The sequence below is a fragment of the Aotus nancymaae genome, unplaced genomic scaffold, assembly GCF_030222135.1.
Source record: "Aotus nancymaae isolate 86718 unplaced genomic scaffold, 86718_ANA_hifiasm-v0.15.2.pri h1tg000016l, whole genome shotgun sequence".
Taxonomy (NCBI): Eukaryota; Metazoa; Chordata; class Mammalia; order Primates; family Aotidae; genus Aotus; species Aotus nancymaae.
The window spans coordinates 68983375-69009605 of NW_026988428.1; the positions used below are offsets into that span (position 1 = coordinate 68983375).

At 47.5% G+C, this 26231-nt stretch overlaps 1 protein-coding gene across 1 annotated transcript in view; it reads right to left on the reverse strand.

The window, feature by feature from the left end:
- The window catches only part of PRMT8 (protein arginine methyltransferase 8), a 95967-nt gene that overhangs the window by 25674 nt on the left and 44062 nt on the right, over positions 1 to 26231 (reverse strand). Inside the window, exons 3-4 of the mRNA XM_012455896.2 lie at positions 17011 to 17166; positions 13377 to 13440 (exon numbers count right to left, since the gene is read on the reverse strand). Coding sequence (XP_012311319.2) covers positions 13377 to 13440; positions 17011 to 17166 — 220 coding nt within the window. The remainder of the gene's footprint in view (positions 1 to 13376; positions 13441 to 17010; positions 17167 to 26231) is intronic.

Below are 26231 nucleotides of genomic sequence, written 5' to 3' on the forward strand. Positions count from 1 at the left end.
AAAAGAACCACGTCTGCCTAGAATCTGAGTTTCATGAAAATTAATTTGAACTGGAGGCTCCTGGATGGCAAAGGACACACCATTTGCTGGCTTCATTTAGCGTCTTTACAGTGAATAATGCGGGCAATAGAGTGTCCATTAGCAGCTTCTAATGACAGTTTATTTTCCACTATGCCGTATTTAATCAAGCTTTAATTGGATGCAGCCTCCTTTACAAGGAGTAAGACACTTTGTACACATGCACTGACCCAGATCGTTCTACAGTGAGGCTCAGGCTTGTGTGCCCTCCTGATTGGTTACTGCTTATCAGCCCCTACCACTAATAAATAATAAACGGAAGAGCTAGTCTCCAAAAGTGCTGGAGGGGGTGGGGGAAGGCAGGTGTTAAAGTTTCTCTGGGCCTCAGAGGCCCCAGGACAGGAACTGGACTGAGAGCAGGGCCCAGGGTGCACTAAGAACATTCATAGGGGGGCAAAGTAAAGGATTTTTAAAAATGCAAACATTGTGCCTAATTTATTCCTTATTTTGAAAAAGAACTGACAAATATATGCATGACTCACCTGCCTAATTATTTGCACGCAAAGCCTGGATTGTTTTAGTGTTGTAAACTTAAAAATTGTCTTTAATGGCCTCCCTTATTTTTTTTTCTTTTCCATGTTTCTCGAAGATTCTTCCCTAATGTCTGCCTGTTGTCTCTGTGGCTATGGGTCAGTTCCTCCTCCTGCATTTATATCATGACCTCCTTGAAGCCCCAGAAGATGTTTTCTCCTGCCTCTGGGGCCTCATGGCCTCCACACTGAGTGTTTAGTACAAGGCTCCACCCATGACGATTTTTGTGGTAAGGACTCTATTAGGAGCTGCAGGAAACAGACAAATAGTAATCCATTATCAAGTCTAACAAGCAAGTATGTATGAAATAGTCCTCGGGTGTCCCCCAGAGTTACCGCTGCTCATCTTCTCTGTATCAGCCCTCCTATCCATTAGTTGCTGTATCCTCATCAATATGGATTACAAGAGATGATTGATAGATGGGTAGATGATATAGAAGACAGATAGATAGGTAGACGCAGTGGGTCACAGAATAGCAAAATTACAGTCTCTGCTTGCAAAAAGGGAGACAGAATCAGTTAACCCTATAAAATGCTCGACGGTCTGGACTTCTGTTCTCTTAACATTACCCTTCTACATCTATTAGAGTGCAAACATTTCTCAGTGTGGACGGCCACACGGTTGGCTAGATGAGGAGATGAGCCCTTTGTCAAAAGAGAAGGACACATCTCCCTCAATCCAGTGCTGGACTGGCTTTCAGATCCCATTCATCTCCTTTCTCTGGTGCTTCTGTGCTCCACCTGTGCAACTTTATGCTGGAATCCTAAAAGGCAGCAACTTATGCTCTTGTTCCAGCTGACAGCTAATCTCAATCAAATATCTCCTCTATTTTGAGGCCTCAGTTTCCTTATTAGGAAAATAAAAAAGAAGGGAGGTTGAATCTGAAATTCTTTCCAGTGCTAGAGAGCTGTGGTTCTTCAAATATGTACTGAGTACTTGCTATGTGTAAGGCATTCTGCAAGATTCACTGGTGGAGACAGCAAGCACCAATAAAAAAGGATGGTGCCTGGAAGTTCCAGTTTGACTGTCATTTGCAACACTTTCTGGGTCTATTTATTTTTTATTTTTATTTTTATTTTATTTTATTTTATTTTTTTGAGACGGAGTTTCGCTCGTTACCCAGGCTGGAGTGCAATGGCGCGATCTCGGCTCACTGCAACCTCCGCCTCCTGGGTTCAGGCAATTCTCCTGCCTCAGCCTCCTGAGTAGCTGGGACTACAGGCACACGCCACCATGTCCAGCTAATTTTTTGTATTTTTAGTAGAGACAGGGTTTCACCATGTTGACCAGGATGGTCTCGATCTCTTGACCTCGTGATCCACCCGCCTCGGCCTCCCAAAGTGCTGGGATTACAGGCGTGAGCCACCGCGCCCGGCCTGGTCTATTTATTTTTAAGAAGTCACATTGTTTCTGTGCATCCAAATACAACTGTCCAGCTGAATCACCATGGATATTCTTCCTGTAGTCTGTAGTCACCACCAGCAACCACTTAAACTTCCAGATTCAATTTCCCAATCTACAAAATGCTACCTCTCCTGGTGGGGCTTATGCCAACTCACAGTGGGGCTATTGGCAAACACAGGGCGTTAGGCTGGGTCAAGGAACTGTGTGGGCACACACAGCAGCAGTCATCTCTTCTTCTCCATGCAAAGGATTTTCAAGGCGGTCTAAACTATTGATATTAAGATTCTGAGCAGCCATAGGTTACAGAGCTCCATGCCCGATCTAGGCCCCACATCACTAAAACTGCATCAGCTCAAGGTTGCATTGAGGTCACTGTCCAGATCCATGTTTTTATTCCGTAAAGATGATGGAAAGTTTGTTCAACAAACTGTGACAGGACCCTGGCTGGTAAATTTTAGAATGATTAATCATAACTAAATGCATAGCAGGGAGCAATAGACTCTAAATTGGGAAAATTTCTCATGTAGCTTCAAGTTTGCAAATTAGACATCCAGATTTTTAAAGACAGTTTTGAGTGGAACTTTTTTTCTTTTTGATTTGAGTGGTTCCCACAGAAATCTAGTCATTCTCATTAATGGTCATTTTTATGTTCAAACAAATCAGGCCAGTCCAACCTCATTTGAGCCTCCAGAGCATTCATCAGTCAGCTGACTCCCTTAGGATCTGAACTTAGTGATCATTTTTAGGGTTCTCACTGTTTTGGAAAGCAGATCCTGTCCCACAGAAGAGTAGGCATGAGGGTCACGTGTATGGGAACAGGGAGCACATGATGAGCCTGTGAAATCCCCTGAGCCCCCACCAGCCCGACTGCAGCAAAGCCCCCCACTCGCCCTCCCCACTCCCTTGGTCCTTGCTCACACACCTATTTTGGTGACACCCACGCTGGCTGCCTCACACCTGCAGAGGGCCTGGCTCACCTCCAGCGTGTTCATTCTTTCTCTTCGTTGTCTATTTTAGCTTCCTATTTCCAGGATCTAGCCGAGCACTTGACTCCTCACAAACATTCAAAATCATTACTGAATGAAACGGATGGATGAATGAGCGATTTCAAAGAAAAAAAAAAGGGCATCGTTTAAGAGACAAAAGATATTCAAACTAGTCTTAATTGTGACAGTAAAAAATTACTAGCATTTGAATAGCAGCTTCTTGAGTGATTTTCCATATGTTACTTCAGTGATCCTCCTTGGAACTTGTGTGTTTGATTCTATTATTCTTTTTGCCTAAGGAGAGAACTGGAGTTTAGAGAAGTCAAGCTGTGGAGGCAGGACCTAGGCCCGTTGTGCATGTTGGTGCCTCCCCGTGGTTCCTTTCCTCCCCCTGTGAATGGGTGCACATCTGACCTCCCTGCCACCTGGGATTCTTGTGGACTTGGAGCAACTGCATAGGACGTTGACAGAAGAGAAATCAGAGAAGGTAAAGGACTGACCCACCCTTCTCCTGCAGCTGGTCAGGTTGGTTGGCAGGTTGAGAGGAGATCCAGCCATGGAGAGCAGCCAGGGTGGGTCAAGATCCCATACATCTCCCTTGATGTCAGCCCCTGCCTTGCCCTGCCACCCTCTCCTCCTCCGGAACCTGGGTGCATGGATAAGCCTCTCTCACAAGGTCAGAACCTACCTATTCTGGAGACCGTGGTGATGGGAAAAAGGATGTCAGTATCTCTGCCCTCAATGCTTCAATGTCAGGTGGAACTGGGAATGTCCTGTAGCAAACTGACCCCGTTGCTGGAGTGGCATAAGGGAGCCCCGGGTAACATGGAGCCTCAGTGTGGTAGGTTCCACAATATAGTACCCCTCTCCCTGCCCAAATCCCCCATTCACCTGAGACCATAGGACTCAAGGATCTGCCTGGTCCCCACTGTGTAATCTGCCTGGCTTCATGTTCTAGCCTGCTCTGGCTCCCTTGAGGGCTCAGGGCCCAATGTGCTTAGCTGGAGCTCTAAGGTCCTGCTAGCTTTGCCAGAGCCATTCCCTGGCCAGAGATCCTGCCTGGTTTCTCTCCACCCTTAGGCAGTGGCTGGAGTACTCAATTAATCAGAACAATACCAGGACTCCTCCAACCTCAAATCACCGCCCACCACTTAGAACTCCGTCTGCGGTCCAGCCTGGCACATACCAGGCATAATCATGTGGGTTTGGCCAAAGGGGAGCAGGGGTTATCAAGAAGGCATTGGTACTGGGTAGTGTGGCTGAAATCAATGGGAATGTAAAGGTCAACAAAGCTTCCCCTGGGCTTAGGTGTTCAGAAAACCATTCCAGGTTTTCATTCTCTCCCTGCTGCAGAAGCTTCCATGGGACAGAAAGTATCTACCACCCGAGGGACTGTGTGGTAAAACTCTCTTCCTGCTGCTCTCAGCACGGTCCCATCTTCACCTTTAGGTTTCCAGAACGGAAAACAAAACAGCTCTGGTTTGCAGGGTCTGCCAATGTCCATGGTGTAAATACTTCCACCAGAGCCGATTTCAAGCTAATGACACGCACGACGTCATTCAAGGCAGAGTTGAGAAGAGATGAGTGCATGCAGCTGGCTCTTGGCAGGCAGTGAGTAAGAGCCAGCATGCCCCTGCGACCACCCAACTGAAAGCACAGCCCCAGTTTCTCAATTACTCCATGCTGTTTCTCTCTAAACACTTTCGTAATTTGTGATTGTGCTGTGATTTTGTTTGTTTGCTTGCCTTCATGTCTGTCTTCCCCTTGAGACTGTAAGCTTGATGAGAGCAAAGGTTTTGTCTGTGCTAGTCACACCACGAAGTCCCCCCACCTGACATGGGACCTAGTACGTGGCTCGATAATACTGGAAGGGATGAATACATGAAACTCACTTCTAAGATTATTGATGGGTTGTTTCTCGAGCAGTTAGGAAAGGAAGTAGCAGTTGCCAGCAGTCACTTGTACAGGCTCATTAAAAATAATTACATATGATTGGTCTCATTTCTTCTTTGACATGGTTATTAGTCAAGTTAACAAACGGAATAATAATAACAATCGCTAACGTTTATTGGTTGCCTGGTGCCCACCGGATGCTGCTGTGTTTTATACAGTGGTGTGCTGCAGATACTTAACAACTGTCTTTCTGGGAGAAAGAAGCTCTTGTTTGTCACCTTTGCTGATTTCTGTGGTATAAATACTTCCACCATGGCCAATGAAGAGCATCCATTCCAGAAATTTACTGAAAATTTCACAATCAGCTCTCAGAATCCTTTAAGGGGCTGACTCCAGAATGCCACGGTTATACAAGCAGAAACTATGCAATCCCTACAATGGCCCTAAAGGTGTGAACCACTAGTTCCCATCCCATAGATGAGGAAACTAAGGCACATAAACTAAGTCATCCAAGATCACAACCTAATTCGGGCAGAGTTAGATGTGAGCCAGAAAGTGATTCCAGAGCCAGGACTTTCAGGATAGCATGTGGGACTTTAGCAAGGACTTTGACGAGGCCCCATTGCCATGGCCTCCTAAGGGAGAATACGACAAACTGTGTGGATTCGTGGCTGACTGCATGACCCTCTTCCAAGGAGCTGGTTAAGAGCCGGATGTAGAGCAGCCTATAGGAGCTTCCACTCTCCCCATAGGACACCCATCACAAAGCCAGGAGCAATGACCCCAGGAGAGTGAGAATCTGTAGGGCTTCTTAGTCATTTGTGATAGAAGACCAATTCTAACAACATGGTGTTAAATATGAATAAAAACATGCGACTCTCGGTTTGGATTGATTCAAAATATCCACCAACCGGATATAGGTTAGGAGGCACCACTTGGCAGCAGCAAGTGGATACACAACAGATTGCAGTTGGCCTCCAGCCAGGAAAAGTGTAACACGGTGTTTTCCACAAGTGCCGTCAGAAACTGGAGCTTCACTGTCACAAGTGCAGCATCTCGGCTCCTCCCATTGACTGGTTGTGTTTATTTCTTAGCACAACCCTCTGCTGTTGAAAAAGATGCTAAAACACGGCCAGAGGAGAACGCTCCAACCATAGCCCTCCTGAGCAAATGGGGAAGGAACTGGGGATGTGTAGCTGTTGTGGAATCCCCACCAGGAGAGTTGTCCCAGGACTGGATGGTTGCACAGCACAGAGGATTACTGTCAGAGCACTGAACCAATCATCACCTATATAAGGCTGAGACTGTGTGGCCAAGTATCATCGAGGTGTAGACTACTACCGCTGAAATGACCTGTAGCTGACATTTGAGCACCTACTGTATGGGACGCCCTATATCAGGCACATGACCTACACAATTTCTAAGCCCCTAATAACCCTACAAGCTGTGCACTGGCCTGCCTCCTCGAAAGGGGACAACTAGAGGCTCAGAAAGGGGAAGTGATTTGACAAAGTCCTACCTACCATTAAGTTGCAGAGACCCAGCTGTCCCTTGTCCCTGCCTCATGTCATGCTACCTTAAAGTCTCTTCTAGCTATGACATGTATGCTTTAGGTCATGCAAAAGTAGAAGAAGGACAAGGAGGGGTGTGCTTTTTTCCTTGAGATTTCTGGGAAGTAAACGGGTTATATAGTTTTTTGCTTCTAGAGTTATACCAATGCAATCAATCTCGGAGCTCCTATGTCAACTTTCACAAATGAATTTGCCTTTTTAAGCATCTCGGCAGATGAGAGGAGATAACGGTTGTTAGTGCTTAGGTCAAAGAAGAGTCACTGAGCAGTGTGTGTGGGCCACACATGTGGAAGAAGCCATGTGAAGGCTGCACGCCTGCCGCAGGTGGCTTCCTGTGGGTGTGTGTCTACGTGTGAATAACTCCATCACGGGAGCCGTACGGAGGTGGAGAGGGAGAGTGGCTGATTGCTTCTGGGAAGCAGGTATTCCATGCTCCGTGTTGTTATTTATGTCTCTCCACCTACGCTCCCGAGACCCACAAGGCTGGCTGTTGCAGCATTTCAAAAGCATTTCCATGGAAGCATCCGTGCAGCCAAGCTGTTCTCCTCTGAGTACACACGCCAAGGCTGAGCGAGTGAGCGAGCGAGTGCAGCAGTCGGGGCCCTGGGTGGCCTCGCTGGCTTCACCCTCCTATTGCAAACCCTGGGAGGAAGAAGTAAAGACCATTTTGCTTTATGAAGGCACCTGGGCCTGGAGTTCCCTCCTCCCTGGAACAGGTGTGTGAGGGGAGAAACAGGCACAGGGAAGCTATTCCCTTAGGACAATGGTTTGCCCTCTTCAGCCTTTGCCTCGGTAGCACAGAATCAAGTCTGAGCCATCAAAATCCAGAGCATGAACAATTCCATGCTAAAGCCATGAAGTGGGGCAGAGCAAACCCAGAGAAGGGTGGGTGTGTGGATGCCACAGCGGGTCAGCATGGACCATGGCAGCCTGGCTTGGGCAGAGGAGGGTGCCCGTTCGGGATGCTGCCCAGTGAGGGTGTCAGAGCCCAGCACGGGGTGACAGACATCTGCCTGGGGCAGGAGGTGGTGACAACAGGAGATTGATTACATCCAGGGTATGTAAACATATTATAAATGAGTAGTAAGCAAACATATCACCAAAAATGGGAGTCTGGTTTTCCAGAGAAAAGAGGTAGAAATACGGAAAGGGAGGAAATGAGAGAAAACTCCATGGTATTGGTTAACACTGGAGTATCATGTGAGCTCCCACCTGACAATACATATAGATAGATACAGGAATAAAGATTGTGTAAATGTGTGCACTCACGCAGAGACACACACTCCCCAGCTCTCCCCAGTGCAACAGCCTGGGAGCATCGACACTTTAAAATTAATGAGCGTCTAGCCCTGACCTTATTTTCTAAATGCTGTTGTCCACTAATTGGAACCGGGGAGAAATGACTGATTCCAGAACAGAGGTGTGGAGGCACAAGATGAGCCTGCAATATCTTGTGTGGGAAAGCAAGAAGACTTGGGAAAAGGGACAGAGGCATTTCAAAGGGACACAGAAGCCAGCTGGAAGGGCATCAGTGACCAAATCAGGGACAATTTCAGTATCAAAGCAAGTAGTGATAACAGCTGTAACCTATTAAATAAAATAGGAAACTAGAGTGAAATGAATGAATACACAGATCAGTAGATGGATAGATGGTTGGCTGGCTGGCTGGACAGTAGATAGCTAGATTAGATAGATTACATAGACAGGATAGATAGACAGGTAGATAGCTAGATTAGATAGATATAAATAGATTAGATAGATAGATAGATAGATAGATAGATAGATAGATAGATAGATAAGGTAGGCAGGTAGGCAGACAGACCAACAGACAGAGAGAGAGAGACAGATGTTAGTTTGATGAGGAATCCAATATTTACATGGTTTCAAAGTACCTCCTCCAGAAAATCTTACTAATTACAAAGGGAAAAGAGCAGCTTTCCCATGGCGAAGGCTGGCAGACACTGCCTTCCCCAAGTGGCCTAAGTGATGCTATCAGTAATGAGACAAGCCGAAAATTGCATGAGAACACAGCATCCTCTCTGTGATATTTCTACCCATGATGCAGAACCTGAATCCAATCATGAGGAAGCATTGCACAATTCCAAACTGAGGTACAGCCTACAACACACCAGCCTAGGATCTTCCAGTGTGTCCAGACCATGAAAGTCAAGGAAAGTCCGCTAGGCCAGCTTGAAGGGAACCAGTTATGACAACTAAATGCAACGTGTGATTCTGAACAAATCCTTTTGCTATGAATGTTATTGAGGCAATTGACAAAACAGGAAGAGGATCTGAGCATTAGGTGATGATGTGTTAATCTCCTGACTTTGATGGTTGCCTGTGGCTTGTAGAAAATGTCCTCGTTGGTTGGAAATGGACATTAATGTATTCAGGGATGATGGAGCATCACACCAATGACCCGCTCTCAAAGGATTCCATAAAAAGCCCAGCTGTATGTGCGCCTTTTCTGTACATTGAGTATTTCAAAGGTTAAAATAAAGAAGAAAGAGAGGAGGAGAAGGGGAGGAGAAGGAAGGGAAGGAAAGGGAGAGCCCTAAGGTGTGAGGCAGAGCAGGATGATGAGGGGGCTGTGCAGTTCCTTTCCTGGCAAACAGGTCAGAGATGCTGCAGGTGGAGTTAGCCACCTCCCCTGCCAGCCTACCCCATACTCTCTATGAATGGCTGCAGGGCAGTAGCCCCTGCAAGCCTGAGGAGGAGGGAGACCAGGGAAGCTGTGTTTCTAGAGCCTCAGACACTTACTGGGGGTGGGCTGGCACTGAGAGGGAGATGAAGAGTCAGGGGCTAGGTGAGAGGTCAGGAATTACGGTGCAGGTGAAACCTGTGCAGAGGCAAAGGAATCATCTAGGTATTGATTGGAAGCCTCTCGGGGCTCAGGGATGAGACTCAGGACCACTGAGAGGACATCCGATCCTGCTGTGCCTGCACACAACCTCCCTTCCCACAGGCTTTCAGGGTCAGCAGCACTCCTGGCGCTTCTGCATCCACACAAACACACCTTAGGAAAGGGCGCAGGGACGAGAGCCCAGGCTCAGTCATCCACCTCTCCTAGCCTCAGTTTCCACATCTGTTAATGGGAAAACCATTTGCCCTATTTCACGCGCCACGTAGAAGGATGCCAGGCTGTGTCACCCTCCCAGAGAAAGAATCAATCAGTTTTCTTTTTCTGTCTTTAGTAGGCAGATAGGGAGCCCGGGTCAAGCACTTCTCTGAGGAGGGCACAGGAGAGACCCGGCTCTGCTGGGTGAGCTACGAGAGGCTGGACACCAAGGCAGAGGTCAGAGGGGCCGAGCAGCATTCCCCTACTTGGGCCTCAGGATCTCAGCTCCACTTGTGGCCACTACAGATGCTGCCCACCCATTGCTCCAGCCTTTGTTACAATCACCACTGCCCTTCCCGACTTCCTTCCTGTCTCAGCTTAGATCCCACTGTCCATCACTGTCATCAACTTCTGGGCCCTGCGCCCTACACACCACCCCCCACTGCCCGCCGTGTGCTCCCAGCAAAGGCCTGATCCAGGCAACTTCCACTCCAATGGCACCCAAGCTCCTGAGTGTGATAAGAGAAAGATCACACAACAGCGAGGACGGGATGCACTGTGTCTCTATAGCCACACATCTCTACAGGCATCAGGTGTGTCACAGCCATCCTCACTCTCCCAGCCTGTCTGCCGCCCTTTCTCCTTCCCTCACATTCTAGGCCTCACATTCCTTCACCTTCTGCCTTCTCGGCCAGCAACTGTCTCATTCTTCACTGAGCAAATGAAGCAGCAAAACAGGGGCTTCCCACCACTGGCACTTCCATCTGGACCCACACTCCCCACTTTCCCCCACCTTGCTACGGCCAAACTGTCCCTACCCCAAGGCACAGGTTGCCTCTCTGCAAGGCAAAGGCCACCCTTCCACCTGGGCAGGGCAAAGGTTGATTCTTCACCTGTGCAAGACAAAGGCCACCCTTCCACCTGGACAGGGCAAAGGCCGCCCCTCCACCTGTGCAAGGCAAAGGCCACTCCTCCACCTGGGCAGGGCAAAGGCTGCCCCTCCACCTGTGCAAGGCAAAGGCCACCCTTCCACCTGGGCAGGGCAAAGGCCGTTTCTTCACCTGTGCAAGACAAAGGCCACCCCTCCACCTGGGCAAGGCAAAGGCCACCCCTCCACCTGTGCAAGGCAAAGGCTGCCCCTCCACCTGTGCAAGGCAAAGACCACCCCTCCACCTGGGCAGGGCAAAGGCCACCCTTTTACCTGTGCAAGGCAAAGACCACCCCTCCGCCTGTGCAGGGCAAAGACCACCCCTCCACCTGGGCAGGGCAAAGGCCACCCTTCCACCTGTGCAAGGCAAAGGCCACCCTTCCACCTGGGCAGGGCAAAGGCCACCCCTCCACCTGGGCAGGGCAAAGGCTGCCCCTCCACCTGGGCAGGGCAAAGGCCACCCTTCCACCTGTGCAAGGCAAAGACCACCCCTCCACCTGGGCAGGGCAAAGGCCACCCTTCCACCTGTGCAAGGCAAAGACCACCCCTCCACCTGGGCAGGGCAAAGGCCACCCTTCCACCTGTGCAAGGCAAAGACCACCCCTCCACCTGGGCAGGGCAAAGGCCGCCCCTCCACCTGTGCAAGGCAAAGGCCACCCTTCCACCTGTGCAGGGCAAAGGCCGCCCTTCCACCTGGGCAGGGCAAAGACCACCCCTCCACCTGGGCAGGGCAAAGGCTGCCCCTCCACCTGTGCAGGGCAAAGGCTGCTTCTTCACCTGTGCAAGGCAAAGACCACCCTTCCACCTGGGCAGGGCAAAGGCCACCCCTCCACTTGTGCTCTGGAGCCCCCCCACCACACACACCCCCTACCTTCTCAAGATCTTTGCTCCTGAATTTACTTTCTTCTGCATCTGCAATTTTTCTCTGTCCCTCTACTACACCGGTGAATCACATACACATTTTCATATATCCTATTCTTTAAAAAAAGAAAAAGAAAACACTTCTTCACTTGACACCACCTTCTTCTGCAGCTACTGTCCATTTTTCTATTCCCATTGCAACAAGAGCTGTTTCTGGTCCTCGCCTCACAGTCTCTCCTGAACCTACTCTAACTGGATTTCTCTCTCATTTGAGCCTGTGCTTGTTAAGAGCACTGGTAACCTCCATGTGGCCATAGTCAATGGTGGTCCCTTCCCTGTTCTTCCCTGATGTGATTCCCTCCACATTCCCTACAGTTGGGCATGTCCCCTCCCCAGGCCTCATGGTCCTCCTCTCCCCTGAATGCCCTTCAGCCTCACTGAGTGCATCTTCTCTGCGCCTTTTTGCTGCCCATCTCTCTTGCTTGACCTCCGAATGTTGCAGTGCAGGGCCCTAGAGCCCTATCTTTGACCCACGTATTTCCTCTAGCCACAGACCATCCCTAAGTGACATCATCTGTTCTGTGGCTGTAAATAACACCTGTGAGTTGACGACTCCCAAGTGGGGGTCTCCTGGTCTGGCTCTTCCTGAAATTCTAGACTCTCATATCCAAGTCTGACTCAGCGCATCTACCTGGATGACCAATGGGCATCGCAAACCTAACACGTGCAAAAAAGAGCTCTTGATTTCCTCACTCCTGCCTCCTCCATCAGTCCTTTGTCTCCAGCCAACCACCAGCCACTCAGTTGCCCAAGTCAAAAAAAAAATTCCTTGCTTCTCTCTTTTTTCTCATCCCCACACTCGCTCCATCCTCAGGTCCTCATGCCTCTATCCCCAAGCATATCCCACAGTGGTCACTTCTCTCCACTGCACCCCAGTCCCTGCTACAGCCCCTCTCACTGGAGCTCTGCAATAGCTCCTTCCTGTGTGTTGCTCATGTGTTCTTGCCTGCAACCTATTCCAACCCATCCTCCATAGAGAAGCCATGTCCCTTGCTTGAAATGTTACAAAAGACTGCAGCACCCAGAGAATAAAATCTAATCTTGTTTTCCTGGTTACAAATCCTGTGTGATCCGGTCCCCTCCTCCCTCTCTGACCCCCGTGTTCTCTGTGCTCTGGCTGCACGGCCTTTTTGTGTTTCTGGGGCATGCCAAGCTCGATACATCCCAGAGGACTTCGTACTAGCTGTAACTTCTGTCTGAGATTCTCTTCCCCTGACCTTCGTCAGCCTGGCTCCTTCCTGTCATTCAGATTTGAGCTTCACTGTGACCTGCTCAGAGAGCAGCTAACCTAATGCAGCCATGGGATCTCTCTCCATCCTGTCAGCTGGCTTTGTGATCTGCAAAGCATCTATCAGCACCTGGCATTTTTCTTTGAGTGTCTGCTTCTTTGTTTATTATCTGTAACCCCGCCCCCAAAAGGGAATGTGAATTCTGTGAGGTCAGGGACTTTACCTGTCTTGTTCCCTGCTCTGTCCCCAGAGCCTAGCTCATGGTGGCTTGCAGAGAAGTTTGTTGAGTCAATAATGCTCCTGCCCTTTCAAAGAGTCTGCAGCAAGTGGGTCAAGTGGCAGGCAGGACAGGTGGCAGGGCTGAAGCCACATGGACACAGGTTTGTAGTGTTGTGTACAGGTAGGTACCACCTGGGTGTGGGTACTCAGGTCAGACCCAGAGGGGTTGCAGGGCAGCTGGCACCCTCTGAGAGGGCAGAGGAGTTTTGGAAGGTTAGCAGGGAGCACAGCAAGGGCTGCATCCATAGAGCAGAGGATTGCACACACAGAGAGGGGAGACTGAGCTGACTCCTCAGTGCCTCGGATTCAACAAAGCCCACCTGCCAGATCTCCCTGCCCGGGCTCCCTCAGGAGGGACACTGAAACCAGACTCCTTCCCAACCTGGCATCTTTTTCCCCCTGCCCCAGACCCCTCAAGGGAACATCCTTCCCTCTCAGCTCCAGCCTTCCCACCTTTCAGAACTCTGCAGGGAGAAAATACTCAGAGGTATGTCTTACTGTTGTCCAAGTGGTTGGCCTTAATGATCTTCTCTGAGTAGTCAGAAATACTGGAGCATTCGATCTGGAAAGGGCACAGGACAAAGGAGCAAGGCGTCAAAAAAAAAAAAAATCACAGCAAGACCCACACTGGTTCAATGAATGGAGACGCTGAGGCCCAGACAGGGGTGGTGACTTGCCCACGGCAGCATCACGACTTTGAGGCAGATTGAAAACCAAAACCCAGCCCCCCCACCTCAAGGCCAGTGGCCTTCCATGAAATTGAGCTGCCTTTGTGAAAAGACAGATCCAGCCGCCACCCATGATGGAGGGATTGATCTCCGTGCTGGAGACTCAAAAGGGGCTGGCAGACCTCATGCTCCTGGCCAGCAGAGAATGGCAGGAGGCAGCACAGCCATGGTTCCCCCAGGGGAGGACGTGGGAAGGCAGAGCCAAGCCAGAGTTTCCAGCCTCCCTCGATATGATCCTCCACAGTCCAGCCCTTCCAGGGTAAACGAGCCATGTGCCAGGACGAGACCATCCGGAAAAAGCCAGGTCAGGACCTCAGGGCTGGTTTAAGATTTTTCTCCTCCCCTCCCATCCCCCACATTAGCTTTTGCTGCTCCATCTTTGAAAGAATTTATTCCTTTTAATCCGGACATCTTTCCAGGCTCTCCAGACCTCCTAAGCAAAGGGCCAAGGTACTTGAGAGATGAGTGGACCTTCCCTGAGAGGAGGCCCTCGTGGGGATAGTTGGAAGCCAAGCTCCAGTCCAGGGTTAGAGTCTCAGGCACACAGCCAGGGGTGCTGGACATGGAGGGGCAGCTGCCGAGAGCCGTCCTCACCTCCAGGGCCGGCCCTCTTACAGAGGCTGGCCCATGCTAAGGCTCTGAGCTCTACTCACCTCCACACTTGGGGGCCCCTCAGACTACCCCCAGGCCTCGGGCAGGGACCATTCCCTTGAGAAGTACTCGCAAAGGGGCACTGAGGGAGATTCTGACGCCTCTGGCCACGCCTTGAGGAAGGGACAGGGCACCTACGGGGTTAGAAGGGGTCACTCAGTTAGAGCTGCGTCCAAGGAGGCAGACTCCGGCCAGGGTGCAGGTCCCGGGAAAACCAGCCCTTTCCTGGACTGCCAGGTCCCTGGCCTTCAGGTCACACTGTCTATGGGGCTGTGATTCCCTCTTCTTCTCCCCCTCTGGCCATGTCATCATCTGATCTGCAAGAGGTGACTGCATTGAGTGATGAGGAGCATGAGATCTGGAGCAGGCAGCCCCGATTCACGCCTGGCCACTGCCCTTCCTAACTGCAACTCAATGTCCTCCCGAGAGAATTCAAAGCCCCCAGTGCACTTGGGTGTTGTGAGGGTGAACTCAGCCAGAGCTTGTTCACCGCTCAGAGGGTGGGGTGGTGTCCTTCCCTCCTCGTTTTCCTTTCTTCTGTCTTCTCCTGTTCCATTTCTTCTCTCCTCTCTCTTTATCACCTCTCTTCAGTTTCCTGATTTTTTTTTTTTTATTATTTGAGATGGAGTCTCTGTTGCCCAGGCTGGAGTGCAATGGCACAATCTTGGCTCACCAAAACTTCCGCCTCCTGGGTTCAAGCAAGTCTCCTGCCTCAGCCTCCCGAGTAGCTGGGATTACAGGCGCCTGCCACCATGCCCAGTTAATTTTTATATTTTTAGTAGACACGAGGTTTCACCATGTTGGCCAGGCTGGTCTTGAACTCCTGACCTCAGGTGATCTGCCAATCTATGCCAATTTTCTTTTGTGCTTTCTACTTTGTCTTCTTTCTGCTTTTTCGGACCCCTCCCCCATTTCTCTAGCTTTTCTCTGCGACTTTCTCTCTCTCTCTGTCTCCTCTCCATTGCTCTGATCACATCTGTCTCTTTCTCTGTGCCTATCTCCACTCTGTCTGGGACGATAGTCTTCTTCCCTCCCTCTCTGTCTCTCTCTCCCGCCATCTCATCTCCCCACCGGAGGACAGCAGTGGGTGGAAGGGGGTCTGGAACAGGAGAAACTGTGAAATGAGCCATCCGGAAAGGAGCCCAGCTAAATGTGGAGGAGCCATTTATAAAAGAGCTGTTAGAGAGAAGGGCGGGAGGCAGACAGATCTCGCCAAGTCACCGCAGCTGGAAGGCACCAAGTGGGAGCCTCCTCCTGACAACTCCTTGGCTGGAGCCCCCGGATGACTCAGGCGCCAGGGACACCATGCTCAGCCCTGTCCCCTACCAAGGCCAGCGCTGAGACCGGGCCTCCGTGCTGGGAGAGAAAGCACGTGGGGGTCACCAGAGGCCTCAAGTCCAGCTCTCACGCCCTGTGAACTCACTAAGAGTTGTCTGTCCCTCGCCTGAGGTCTCCATCCTGGAGAACCAACAGTCATACCAGTGATGATGGCATGATCTGCCCTTGGACATCCGGGTGGGTTTCTGCCCCCAGCGAGTGCCTCAACTGAGAACATCACAGCTTTTCTGGATCAAATCTACACCTGAGGCAGCCTGAGGGCAGCCCAGGCTTCCAGAAAACCCTTGGGCAGTCACGGCCCAAGGGTTTTCCAAGCCAGGCTTGGAGGAAGAACGCTGTCCTGCTGAGTGACTTAGGGGCAGGCCTCTGGAGGCAGAGGGTGGTCAGGGGATCTAGGAGTGTATAGTCGACCTAGAAGTTAGCGGCAGGGTGGTTCCCCAGGGCCAGCTATGGGATGACCCAGCCAAATGCATGGGAGCAAAGACCCGCTGCATGCTGCTCAGGTCAGCAGGGCCTCTGCAGTTGGGCTGGCTCACATGCAGGCTGGGAATCTCATTGTGCTTTGCCTTTCATTTTGACCAAGATGAATACTCGTGCTCCAGCCCTGGGCCCACTGCATTTTTCAAATGTCAGCCCGCAGCTCGCAGCTCTTCTTTTTTCGTTTCTTTCCAGCTCTGGACACTCCCAGGCCCTCTGCCATCAGGCTGTGTAAAGCTGCCTTAGGAGAGCTGGGGGACAGCTGGGAGGCTTCCCAGAGGGTCAGACCCCACATCTAGCCTGGAAATGCTGCCACAGCCAAAACAACAGAATCTAAGTTGACCGACTTGCCCTTTAAAGAAAATGGGAAGGAGCTTTTCCCATTATCTCTAGGGGCCCATCTCAACTGTAATAATAGATGCTGAGCATTTGCCATATGCTGGGCACTATTTTAAGCACTTTATATGTATTAAACTCATTTAATCCTCACAATCACCCCATGCGCAAGGGACTGCTATTATGCACATTTTACAGATGGAGAAAGTGGGGTACGCGGAAGTGAATAGTTCAAGGTCACATGCTTAGTGAATGTAAATGCAGAAATTCTAACCAGAGCTCCCCCGCATAACCACCTGCACTGCCTCTGAAGTTGACCTTGGGGCTAAGCACCGAAAGATCATGATGACATTGGAATGGTCTCAGGAAAGCCAAAATTCCTCTGCAAATGTCAGTGGTCGCAAGGACCCAGGAGCCATGCATAGGGACAGGCAGCCTGCCTTGCTTCCTGAGAGTCACACCTGATTTCTTCTACTCCTCGAAGGCGTGACCCCAGCAAAAGAGATGAATCAGATTTTGTACTTCTAAGAGGGCGGGTGGAGGCAGAGGACAAGGGGCCAGCTCTGTGGAAGCCAGCATATGGGAGGAAGTGGCATGCTCACCCCAAACACCTTCTTGGCCCCTGCCTTGGCAGCAAACATGGAAAGGATCCCAGTACCACTCCCCACATCCAGTACCACTTTGTCCTTGAACACGTGCTTGTTGTGGTACATGGAGTTCCGGTAAGTGAGCGTCCGCACCTCGTCCTTCAGCATTTCCTGTGGTGGAGGGAAAATAAATGAAACATCAGTGAATTCAAGGTACCTGGGAGTACCTTGTACACACCACCTCAGGTGACCCTTCAGGAGACTCAATGATATCATCAGGCAGAGCCACAGAGGACAGCAGTGGGGCAGCTGGGCCAGGTGCTACCATCATCATTCCAAACTTCCTCCGCCTTAAAACTCTACCCAGAAAGATAGTTATGCACCATCAAAAGAGAAACTCATGTCCAGACCTGGGAAAGCTCTGATTTATTAAAGGATCAAAGGAGAGATCAGTACAACACAGCGTAAGAGATTTAAGTTAGACCCAAAGCAGAGCTATCTGTCATGGTGAGAGAATGATCATTGAACAAGTTATTTAAAGAGGCTTTTGTGAGTGTATTTTTTGCTTTGTTTGCTTTTTTTTTTTTTAAAGACTGGGAACATTTTCCTCTGTCCAGCATAAGGGCTTTGCAGTGAGAGAAACAAGATTACTTGTTACAATGTACTCTGACCCAAAGAGAACATGTTAACTCTGTGTATGGTGGTGAGGTAGGGATCTTTGGCCATTCAAGGTATCAGCAAACGCTTTTAACTAATTTATCATCAAACGTGATTTTTTTAGAAAGCATAATTTGCATACAACAAAAGCCCAGGTTTTAAGCTTCTGGTTCAGTAAAAGGGCTTTGACAAATGTACACATGTGTAACCACCACCATTACCAAAATATAGAACATTTCTATCACCCCAGAAAGTCCTTCATGCCCTTTTGTAGTCAATCTTCAGCCTCTCCCAAGATGACATATGATCTGATTTCTATCACCAAAGCTTCCTTCTGCCTATTTTAGAACTTTATATAAATTGTGCAACATGAAGTTTTTGAGATTCATCTATGTTCTTACACAGATCCAAGGTTTGTTCTTTTGCTGTTGTTATTGAATGGTATTCCATTGTATGAACATGCCACAATGTATTTATCCATTCACTTGCTTGTAAAATACTAAGATTTTTTCCAGTTTTTTGCTCTTTATTCGTAATAGCAAAGGATATGTTTTCATTTCCCTTGGGTAGATACCTAAAAGTAAGTGTGCTGGGTCTTAGGGTGGGTACATGTTTAACTTTATAAGAAATTGCCAAAGAGTTTTCCAAACTAGTTGTACCATTTTACACTCCCACCAGCAATGTGAGAGAGTTCAAGGTGTTTCACAGCCTGGCAACTTTGCATTATCCATCTTTTTAGTTTAGCCATTCTTGTGGATACGAACTGGTGTCTCATTATAGTTTTGATTGCATTTCCCTGATGATTATTGAAGTAGATAATTTTTTCATGTGCTTATTGGTTATTTATATATATCGTCTTTTATGAAGTGCAGATTCAAGTCCTCTGTTCATTTTTGTCTTGAGCTGTTTGTCTTGTTCTTACTGAATTGCAGGGGTTTATACATTCTGGAAACCAGTCCTTCATCAGACATACTGCACATATATTGCAAATATCTTCTCCCAATCTGTGATTTGCCTTTTCATTTTCTTAATGTTGTCTTTTGAAAAGCAGTTTTTAATTTTGATAAAGATCAGTTTTTCCATTTTTTTCACTTATGATTGGTGCTTTTTGTGCCCTGTCTGACCTTTGTGTACCCCAAGTCACAAAGACACTCTCCTTTGTTTTTTTCTAGAGGCTTTATAGCTGTGGCTTTTACATGTCAAATTAATTTTTGTGTATAGTGTAAGTTAGGGGTGTGAGCTCATTTTTTTCTTGCAAATAAATGGTCCAAGCATCATTTCCTCCATTAATTACCTTGTCACCTTTACCAAAAATCAATTGACTCTACACGTGTGGCCTCTCTGATCTAGTCCACTGATATACAATGTCAACACTGACTTGACTGCTGCACCTTTGTATTAACTTTGAAATAAAGTAGTGAGAGTCTTCCAATGTAGTTCTCTAACATGATTATTTTGGTTTTTCTAGGCCCTTTGCATTTCCATGTAAATTTTAGAATTACCTTATTAATTCATACAGAATAGTCTCCTGGCATCTATCAGAATTGTATTAAATCTATAGATCAATCTGGGGAGAACTGACATCTTAGCAATTTTGAGTTTTATAATCCAAGAATGTCACAGTTCTCCATTTATCTAGATCTTTTATTTATCTCTGGAATGGTGTATAGATTTCTGTATAAAGATCTTACATTTCCATTCAACTGTTTTATCTTATTTAGTTTTTCAAAAAAATTTAATTTTTTTGTTTATTTTGAGACCGGGTTATGAGACTGGCTAATTTTTGTATTTTTGGGGTAGAGACGGTGTTTTACCATGTTACCCAAGCTGACCTTGAACACTTGGGCTCAAGCAATCTGCCCACCTTGGCCTCCTAAAGTACTGGGATTAAAAATGTGATCCACCACACATGGCCCCATTCAATTATTTTATTTTGTGGTACTGTATATGGTGTGTAAAGCTTTTCATTTTCCAAAGTGTTGGTGTATATATGACCTTGTATTTTGCAGCCTTGCTCACTTCACACATTAATTCCAGTAGGTTTTTTTTTTTTAGATTTCTTTATTTTTCTACGTAAAACATCTTGTCACTTGTGAATAAAGACAGTTTTTCTTCTTTTTTTCCTACCTGTATGCCTTTTATTTTTTGGTTCTTTCCTCTTGCTTTATTGCACTGGCAAAGACTGCCAGTAAAATGTTGAATAGAATTACAGAGGACAGACATCCTTCCTTTGTTCCAATAATATATCCATTAAGTATAATTTAGGCTTCCTATAAATGTCTTTCATCAGACTGAAGAAGTTCCCTTCTATTCTTAACTTGGTGAGAGATTTTATCATGAATTGGTATTTAATTTTGTCACATGCTTTTTCATTTATTGAGATGGTATATGACTTTTCTCTTTATTTTGTCAATGGGTTGAACTTCACAGACTGGTTTTTAATGTTACACAAACATTTTGTCATGATGCATTAGCTTTTTAAAATATTGCTGGGTTTTATTTGCTAACATTTTGCTGCATATTCATAATTATGAGGAACGTTGATCTTTAACCTTGTCTTACCTTTTCTCTGGTAATCGAAGTTATACAGGGCTCATCACATAAGTTAGGAATTGTTCTCTGCTCATATATTTTCTGCAAAAGTTTGTATTAGGTACATTTCTTCTTTAAATGTTTATTATAATTCACCAGTAAAGCCATATATGCCTGGAGTTTTTTTATGGGAAGTTGTATATGAATTCAATTTCTCTAATTAGTAAAGGCTATTTTAGTTTTTGATGCATTTTATGTCAGTTTTGACAAGTTATTTTTTCAAGACATGTATCCATTTTATGTACAATGTCAAATTTATCAGCATGACATGTCATCATATTCTCCCATTGCCTGTTGAGTGTCTGCATGATCGTCACAATGTTCTTGCCTTCATTTATGATACGATAATTTGTGTTTTCTCTTTTTTTCTTGATTAGTCTAGCTAGATATTATCGATTTAATTAACCATTTCACAAAGCAACTTTTGGCTTTGTTGGTTTTCTCCACTGTTTAGTTTCTATTTCATTGACTTCTGTTTTCATCTTAATTATTTCCTTTCTTCACCTTACTTGGGTCTTATTTGTTCTTCTCTAGCTTCCTAAGGTAGATGTTTTGATCATTGATTTTATGCCTTTTTTTCCACAAGCATCTGAAGCTACAAATTTCCCTCTAAATATTGCTTGAATTTTCTTCCCCAAATTTTAATATGTTGTATTTCCACTGTCATTTAGTTTGGGATAGTTTCTCTTTCTTTCTGTGATCTCTTCTCTGACCCATGGTCTATTTAGCAGAGTGCTGCCTACTTTCCAATTACTTGGAGATTTTCTGGATAATTTATTGTTTTCAGTTTCTAATTCAATTCGTTGTGATCAAAAAACATACTTTGCATGATTTTAATCTTTGTTTTGTGACCCAGCATAGGATCTACCTTAGTGAATGTTCCCACATGCATGTCCTCTGTAGTTTGAAGATGAAATGTTCTAAAAATGTCAATTAGCTCATGTTGTTTGATTGTATTATTCAAATTTTCTGCATTCTTACTGATTTTTTTTGTGCCCGTGTCTGATCACTTACCAAGAGAGAAGTGTTAAAATATTTAATCATGACTGGGGATTTGTCTTTTTATTCCTTTACTTCTGTAGGTTTGGTTTCATGTTTTCTGGAGTTCTGTACACCACATTGGGAGGCTTTGCAACGTGTCATCTTGGCCAGGTGGTGCTACATTTCCCAAATTCTGTTTCTCTTACGTTTCCAGTTACGGTGAGTCACAGAGGAAATTCTGGTGGAGACTGAAGGTGAAAAGGAGGCATGAACCATTCTGAAGCCCAGCCATCATTTCCTGTGCTGCCCCGGGGCTGATATCTTTGATCTGATTAGAAGTTGAATAAGGTGTGGGGATTGGTTGTGTTGAGTTCAATTCTGGTTTTAAATACTCTGAAGGAGAGCTGAAGCCTTTCCCTATAGGAGATCTCGGACCAAAGACAAGATAGATGGTTTACCCAGAACCAGGCATGGGGCATGGTTCATAGCAGGTGCTCAGTAAGCAGGAAAACCGTACAGCACAGTGGTTAAACACACAGACTCTACAGCATTCAAATCTCAAATAACTGCATTCAGATCATACCTGCACTGCTTGTGAGCTCTCTGACCCAGACCAGCTTTCAGCTGTCTGTGCCTCAATTTCCTCATCTGGAAACGGGGAGTCATAACATCACCTACTTTGTAGGGTTTGTTATGATGATTACAAAAGTGTAGTAAGTTTCACAAAAATGTTAGTTCTGGCTCTTTGTGATAACTACAACCCTTTTCTTCATCCATGCAAGGAAATAGCTGAGGTGAACAGGGAAGGGAGGCAAAATACCAACAAAGGCCGAAAAACTGTTTCAATCTTAACCACAATTAAAAGTCTAAACTGCCTTTAGTGGATGGAAGTGGATTGGCCGAGTACCTCCAGAGAGCCTGCTAGCCCATACTGCACCATTTTGTAAGCTCCCAGCTATTTTGCAGACCTTGGTCAAAGCAAAACATTTCATAGGGGTTCAGGCCATGAGAAGCATCCTGCCTAACCACTTGACCGCAAGGCAGACAAAGGCCCAACTAAAGAAACATCCCTGGCTGGGCGCAGTGGCTCATGCCTGTAATCTCAGCACTTTGGGAGGCTGAGGTGGGTGGATCGCAAGGTCAGGAGTTTGAGACCAGCCTGGCCAATATGGTGAAACCCCATTTCTACTAAAAATACAAGAATTAGCCGGGCATGGTGGCAGGCACCTGCAATCCCAGCTACTTGGGAGGCTGAGGCAGGAGAATTGCTAGAACCCAGAGGTGAAGGTTGCAGTGAGCCAAGATCATGCCACTGCACTCCAGCCTGAGCAACAGAGCAACACTCCATCTCAAAAGAAAGAAAGAAAGAAAGAAAAAGAAACATCCCTATTATATCTTGCTGGACAAAGGTCCAAAGAACACCATATAATATCCCACCAGAACAAGGGCCAGCACTGCCTCATCATAGGAACATCTTATCAATATCCTGCAGGGCAGCAAGCCATACTGCCCAGACCCCTCCTTCCCATACCTGTAAGTACCCCCAGCCTGTAAGCATCGGTGGGGGGAGGGTTCTGGCATTAGTCTGGTTCCCCACTTCTGTAGGTTTTACGCTGGACATAGAGCCTGCATTTGCTGTTGAGCCGCTCTCTTTCTGTGGGTGTGTCTTTCTTTAACCCTTGCCTTCCCTTCAAAACCTAACCTATTTTTGCTAATGGGGAGCCCCCCACCACCTCACCAGTGCCCACCCTTTAGTTCATTGCCTTTGTCACTTTTTTGGCCAATTCTCCTTTCCTGAAAGTCCCAGATCCCAGGAGTTAAGTCGGAAGTTACAAGTTCTGGAAGAACAGAAATTGTGACTTAGCAAGTCTTCCCCTACCCAACTTGCCAAAAGAAGGGGTCCGCTCTCCCCTTCCTCTACCCCTGCTTTAAATATTCCTGGGAGAATAGCCCAAAGAACTCCCAAGACATTCAGACAGGAACATGCCACCCTATTGAAAACAGCTCCCAGCCTTTAGCAGGGGATTCATTTGTGTCCTTGCTTTCCTGCCTATTAAGCACATGATGGCACATTGACAAATTGCTGGGAAATGAGGCCCCGAAGAGTCTATTTCAACAGAACCTGCAGCCAGAGTGCCAAAGGAAGGGAGCTGGCTGGGAGTGGGATTGGGACCCAGGGCTCAGGTGCTGGAGGCACAGCCGCATTGGCAAGGATGCTTCTCGCGGCTCAGGCACCAAGCCCAGTGCCGACTGTTTGAGATGCTGAGATTTCAGAGCTGGGATCTGGGGGTCATGGAGCTTGCTGCCTCCTCCCTGGGTGGTGGCCTCAGGAAGTACACAGTCTCCACTTCAGATTCAAGATTGTTCAAGACTCCATTCTTCTCAGAGAGGCCTGAATTGGAAGGTCAGGGTTTTCCTCTCCCTAGCCCCTGCCCTCTGGAGGCTGGAAACAGAGTTGTCTGTGAATGGAGCCATGCGATCAGAACAGAAATGTCCAGAGTCACCCCCTGCTGTGCTCTCTAGCCCCAACAGTCCCCTGTACTCAGCACTTCTTGTTTGTACTTACAGACTCATCAAACCCAATCCATCCACACCGTGTTTTGTCAACACTCACTGATGGCTATTAATCAGCAGGCCAGCGGTGCCACTCCCCACTGTGTGAGCATTTCGTTAATGATGGGGAGAAGACTGCCAAATGGCCAGCATGGCTCCGGATGGATGGAGAAATATGGGTCTTGCTCAGACCAAGGAGGCAAAGGCATCACCATGCACCATCTGGCACGGAAAAGAGATCCCTGGTGCTCGATAACAAGAACTGAGCAGGCCTTCTCTCTGCAAAGAACGGTGCTGAAAGTTCTTCCGTGTGCCCCCCACCTCCTTTCATGCAGATGATCTGGAAAACTGAAAACAGGGTAAAAGGAAACCTCAGTGGGAAAAGAAGGTTACCTAGCTGTTCCTGCATTAAATGACCTATGAGATGGTCTGGTGCAGCAGCAGGAGGGAGTTAAGCTAGATGTCCAGAAGTATTTCCTAATGAGAAGGCTGCTAAGGACTCTCCCAGGACAGGAACGTTATCTATGACTCACAGGTCTTTTACTCTAAGTCCCCAGCTCAGCCTGCAAGATGTTTATATATTTGCATGCACAAGCTTGACTTTTCTATCAATACACACAATTGAGGGAACCTGGTCTAGTATTTATCTGGTGACACTTGGCGTCCTCTTCCCTGGGTACTGAGAATGGTGCTGACCAGCATCGCCTGAATGACTGGATTAGCAGCTGTGTCAACAAGCCTTTGCAATCCGGACAATGTGCCAAGCACTAGGTAACAGGCTGGGGACACCAAGTCCTGAAGGAATGATAGAGATCAGGAATAGCCTAGTGGAGCACATTTGAAATGCCAAAGGCGTGGCCCAACACGAACCTAGCAACCCAGAAGGAGGTGTCCAGGAAGCCGATCAGGGAGGCTCCGAGTGGGGAGGGGGAAGCCTACAGACCTGGCTTGAGTGCACCTCATGGTGGTTTGGTTTCTAATGGGGGAGTTTGGGCCAGGTCCAAGAGGAAGCATTTTGGAGTCCCTAGAACTGCTCTCTTGTCCCATGAATCTGTCCTGAAATGGGTACCCCAAGCCACAGGCCTGTTAGAACTTGTCACATGGAGAGCATGATCTTTAATTAGGGACAAGGTCTTGAGGATAGAGCGCTTGCAGAGGCTCTTTCCCCCACCCACTGGAGCCTCTCACGGGCCAAGAACAGGGCTCCATGAATTCCTACCCCAAAGGAGAGCGGAGTCAAGTAAGGGGTAAGAGTTCACCTGTCTGCCCTGAGACGGCATTTTACCTCCCAAGAGCCACAGGCTCAGCTGTCCAGGCCCTCCTGGGCCAGGATCTTCTGGACTGAACACAGGCCCCAGTCCTCCTCCACTGCAGGCCCAGGATTACTGGTTTTACATAGTGAGCAGTTCTCAGGGAGCCAAACCTTGAGCCTCCATGGATTAAATGAGGCTGAGCCGCCAGTCTAGAAGTAACTGAGGGGCCTCCTTCCACCCTCTACCTCCACGTGGGTCTGCAGAAAAACCAGCAGGAACAAATATGGCAATTTAATTTTTACAGTTCCCAGATGGGAAGAAAGAAAACTTGTTTTAAGGGCTGTATGGCGTGGTGGTTAGGAACAAAAGGTGAAGGTTAAATTGCTAGCTCTGCCATCTACTAGCTTGTGGCCTTTCGCCAAAAACAAAACAAAACAAAACCAAAGCCAGCAAAGCTGAATGAGAGTTGATCTGATTCTTAAGGGCCAAAATCATCTGGACAATGGGGACAGATGATAACACCAACCGCACCGGGTTGACCTGAAGAATAAATGAGCCGATAATATAAAATGCTTGGGGCAACACAGTGTATAGTCAGCTCTAAAACAAAACAAACCAGCCAAAGAGCTGGCTATGATTACTAAATTACTAAACACCCTTCTGGCAATGGCAGTGTCATCACTTCCACGTAGGAAGTGTTCACAGCAGTGCGTACGTGGAAGGAAGCTCTTTGAGACTTGTTTTGAAAATGGATTTGCATAGCAAGCAAACTTTTGTTCCCAATTTGTTTTTACACTGTAAGAGGATCATGGAAATATCTTCTTCATAGAGTTCTTATTAGAATTAAATGAAATGTTATGTATAATGTGCTTAGAACTGTGCCTGGTGCTTAGCAAGCACTCAGTAAATGCTACCTATTTATTTGGAGTGGCTGAAGAAATTGCTGGAGATTATAATGAAAGATACACAGTAAGGGCACCATTAGGCCCCCACTCTAGCCAGGAAGCCTCGTGTTAGGAGGCTCTGTTCTGTTCCATAGCCAACATTAGTCTTCTCTGTAATGTAAGATTGGCATTTAGACATAAGAATTTCCAGATACTCAATCAGGGTGTCAGACCTGGGCCAAGCTCCCAAGAAAGCTTCCTGCAGCTCTTCCCCCGGAGGTGCTCATTGGTTAGCGAATGGACATCATGATCTCTG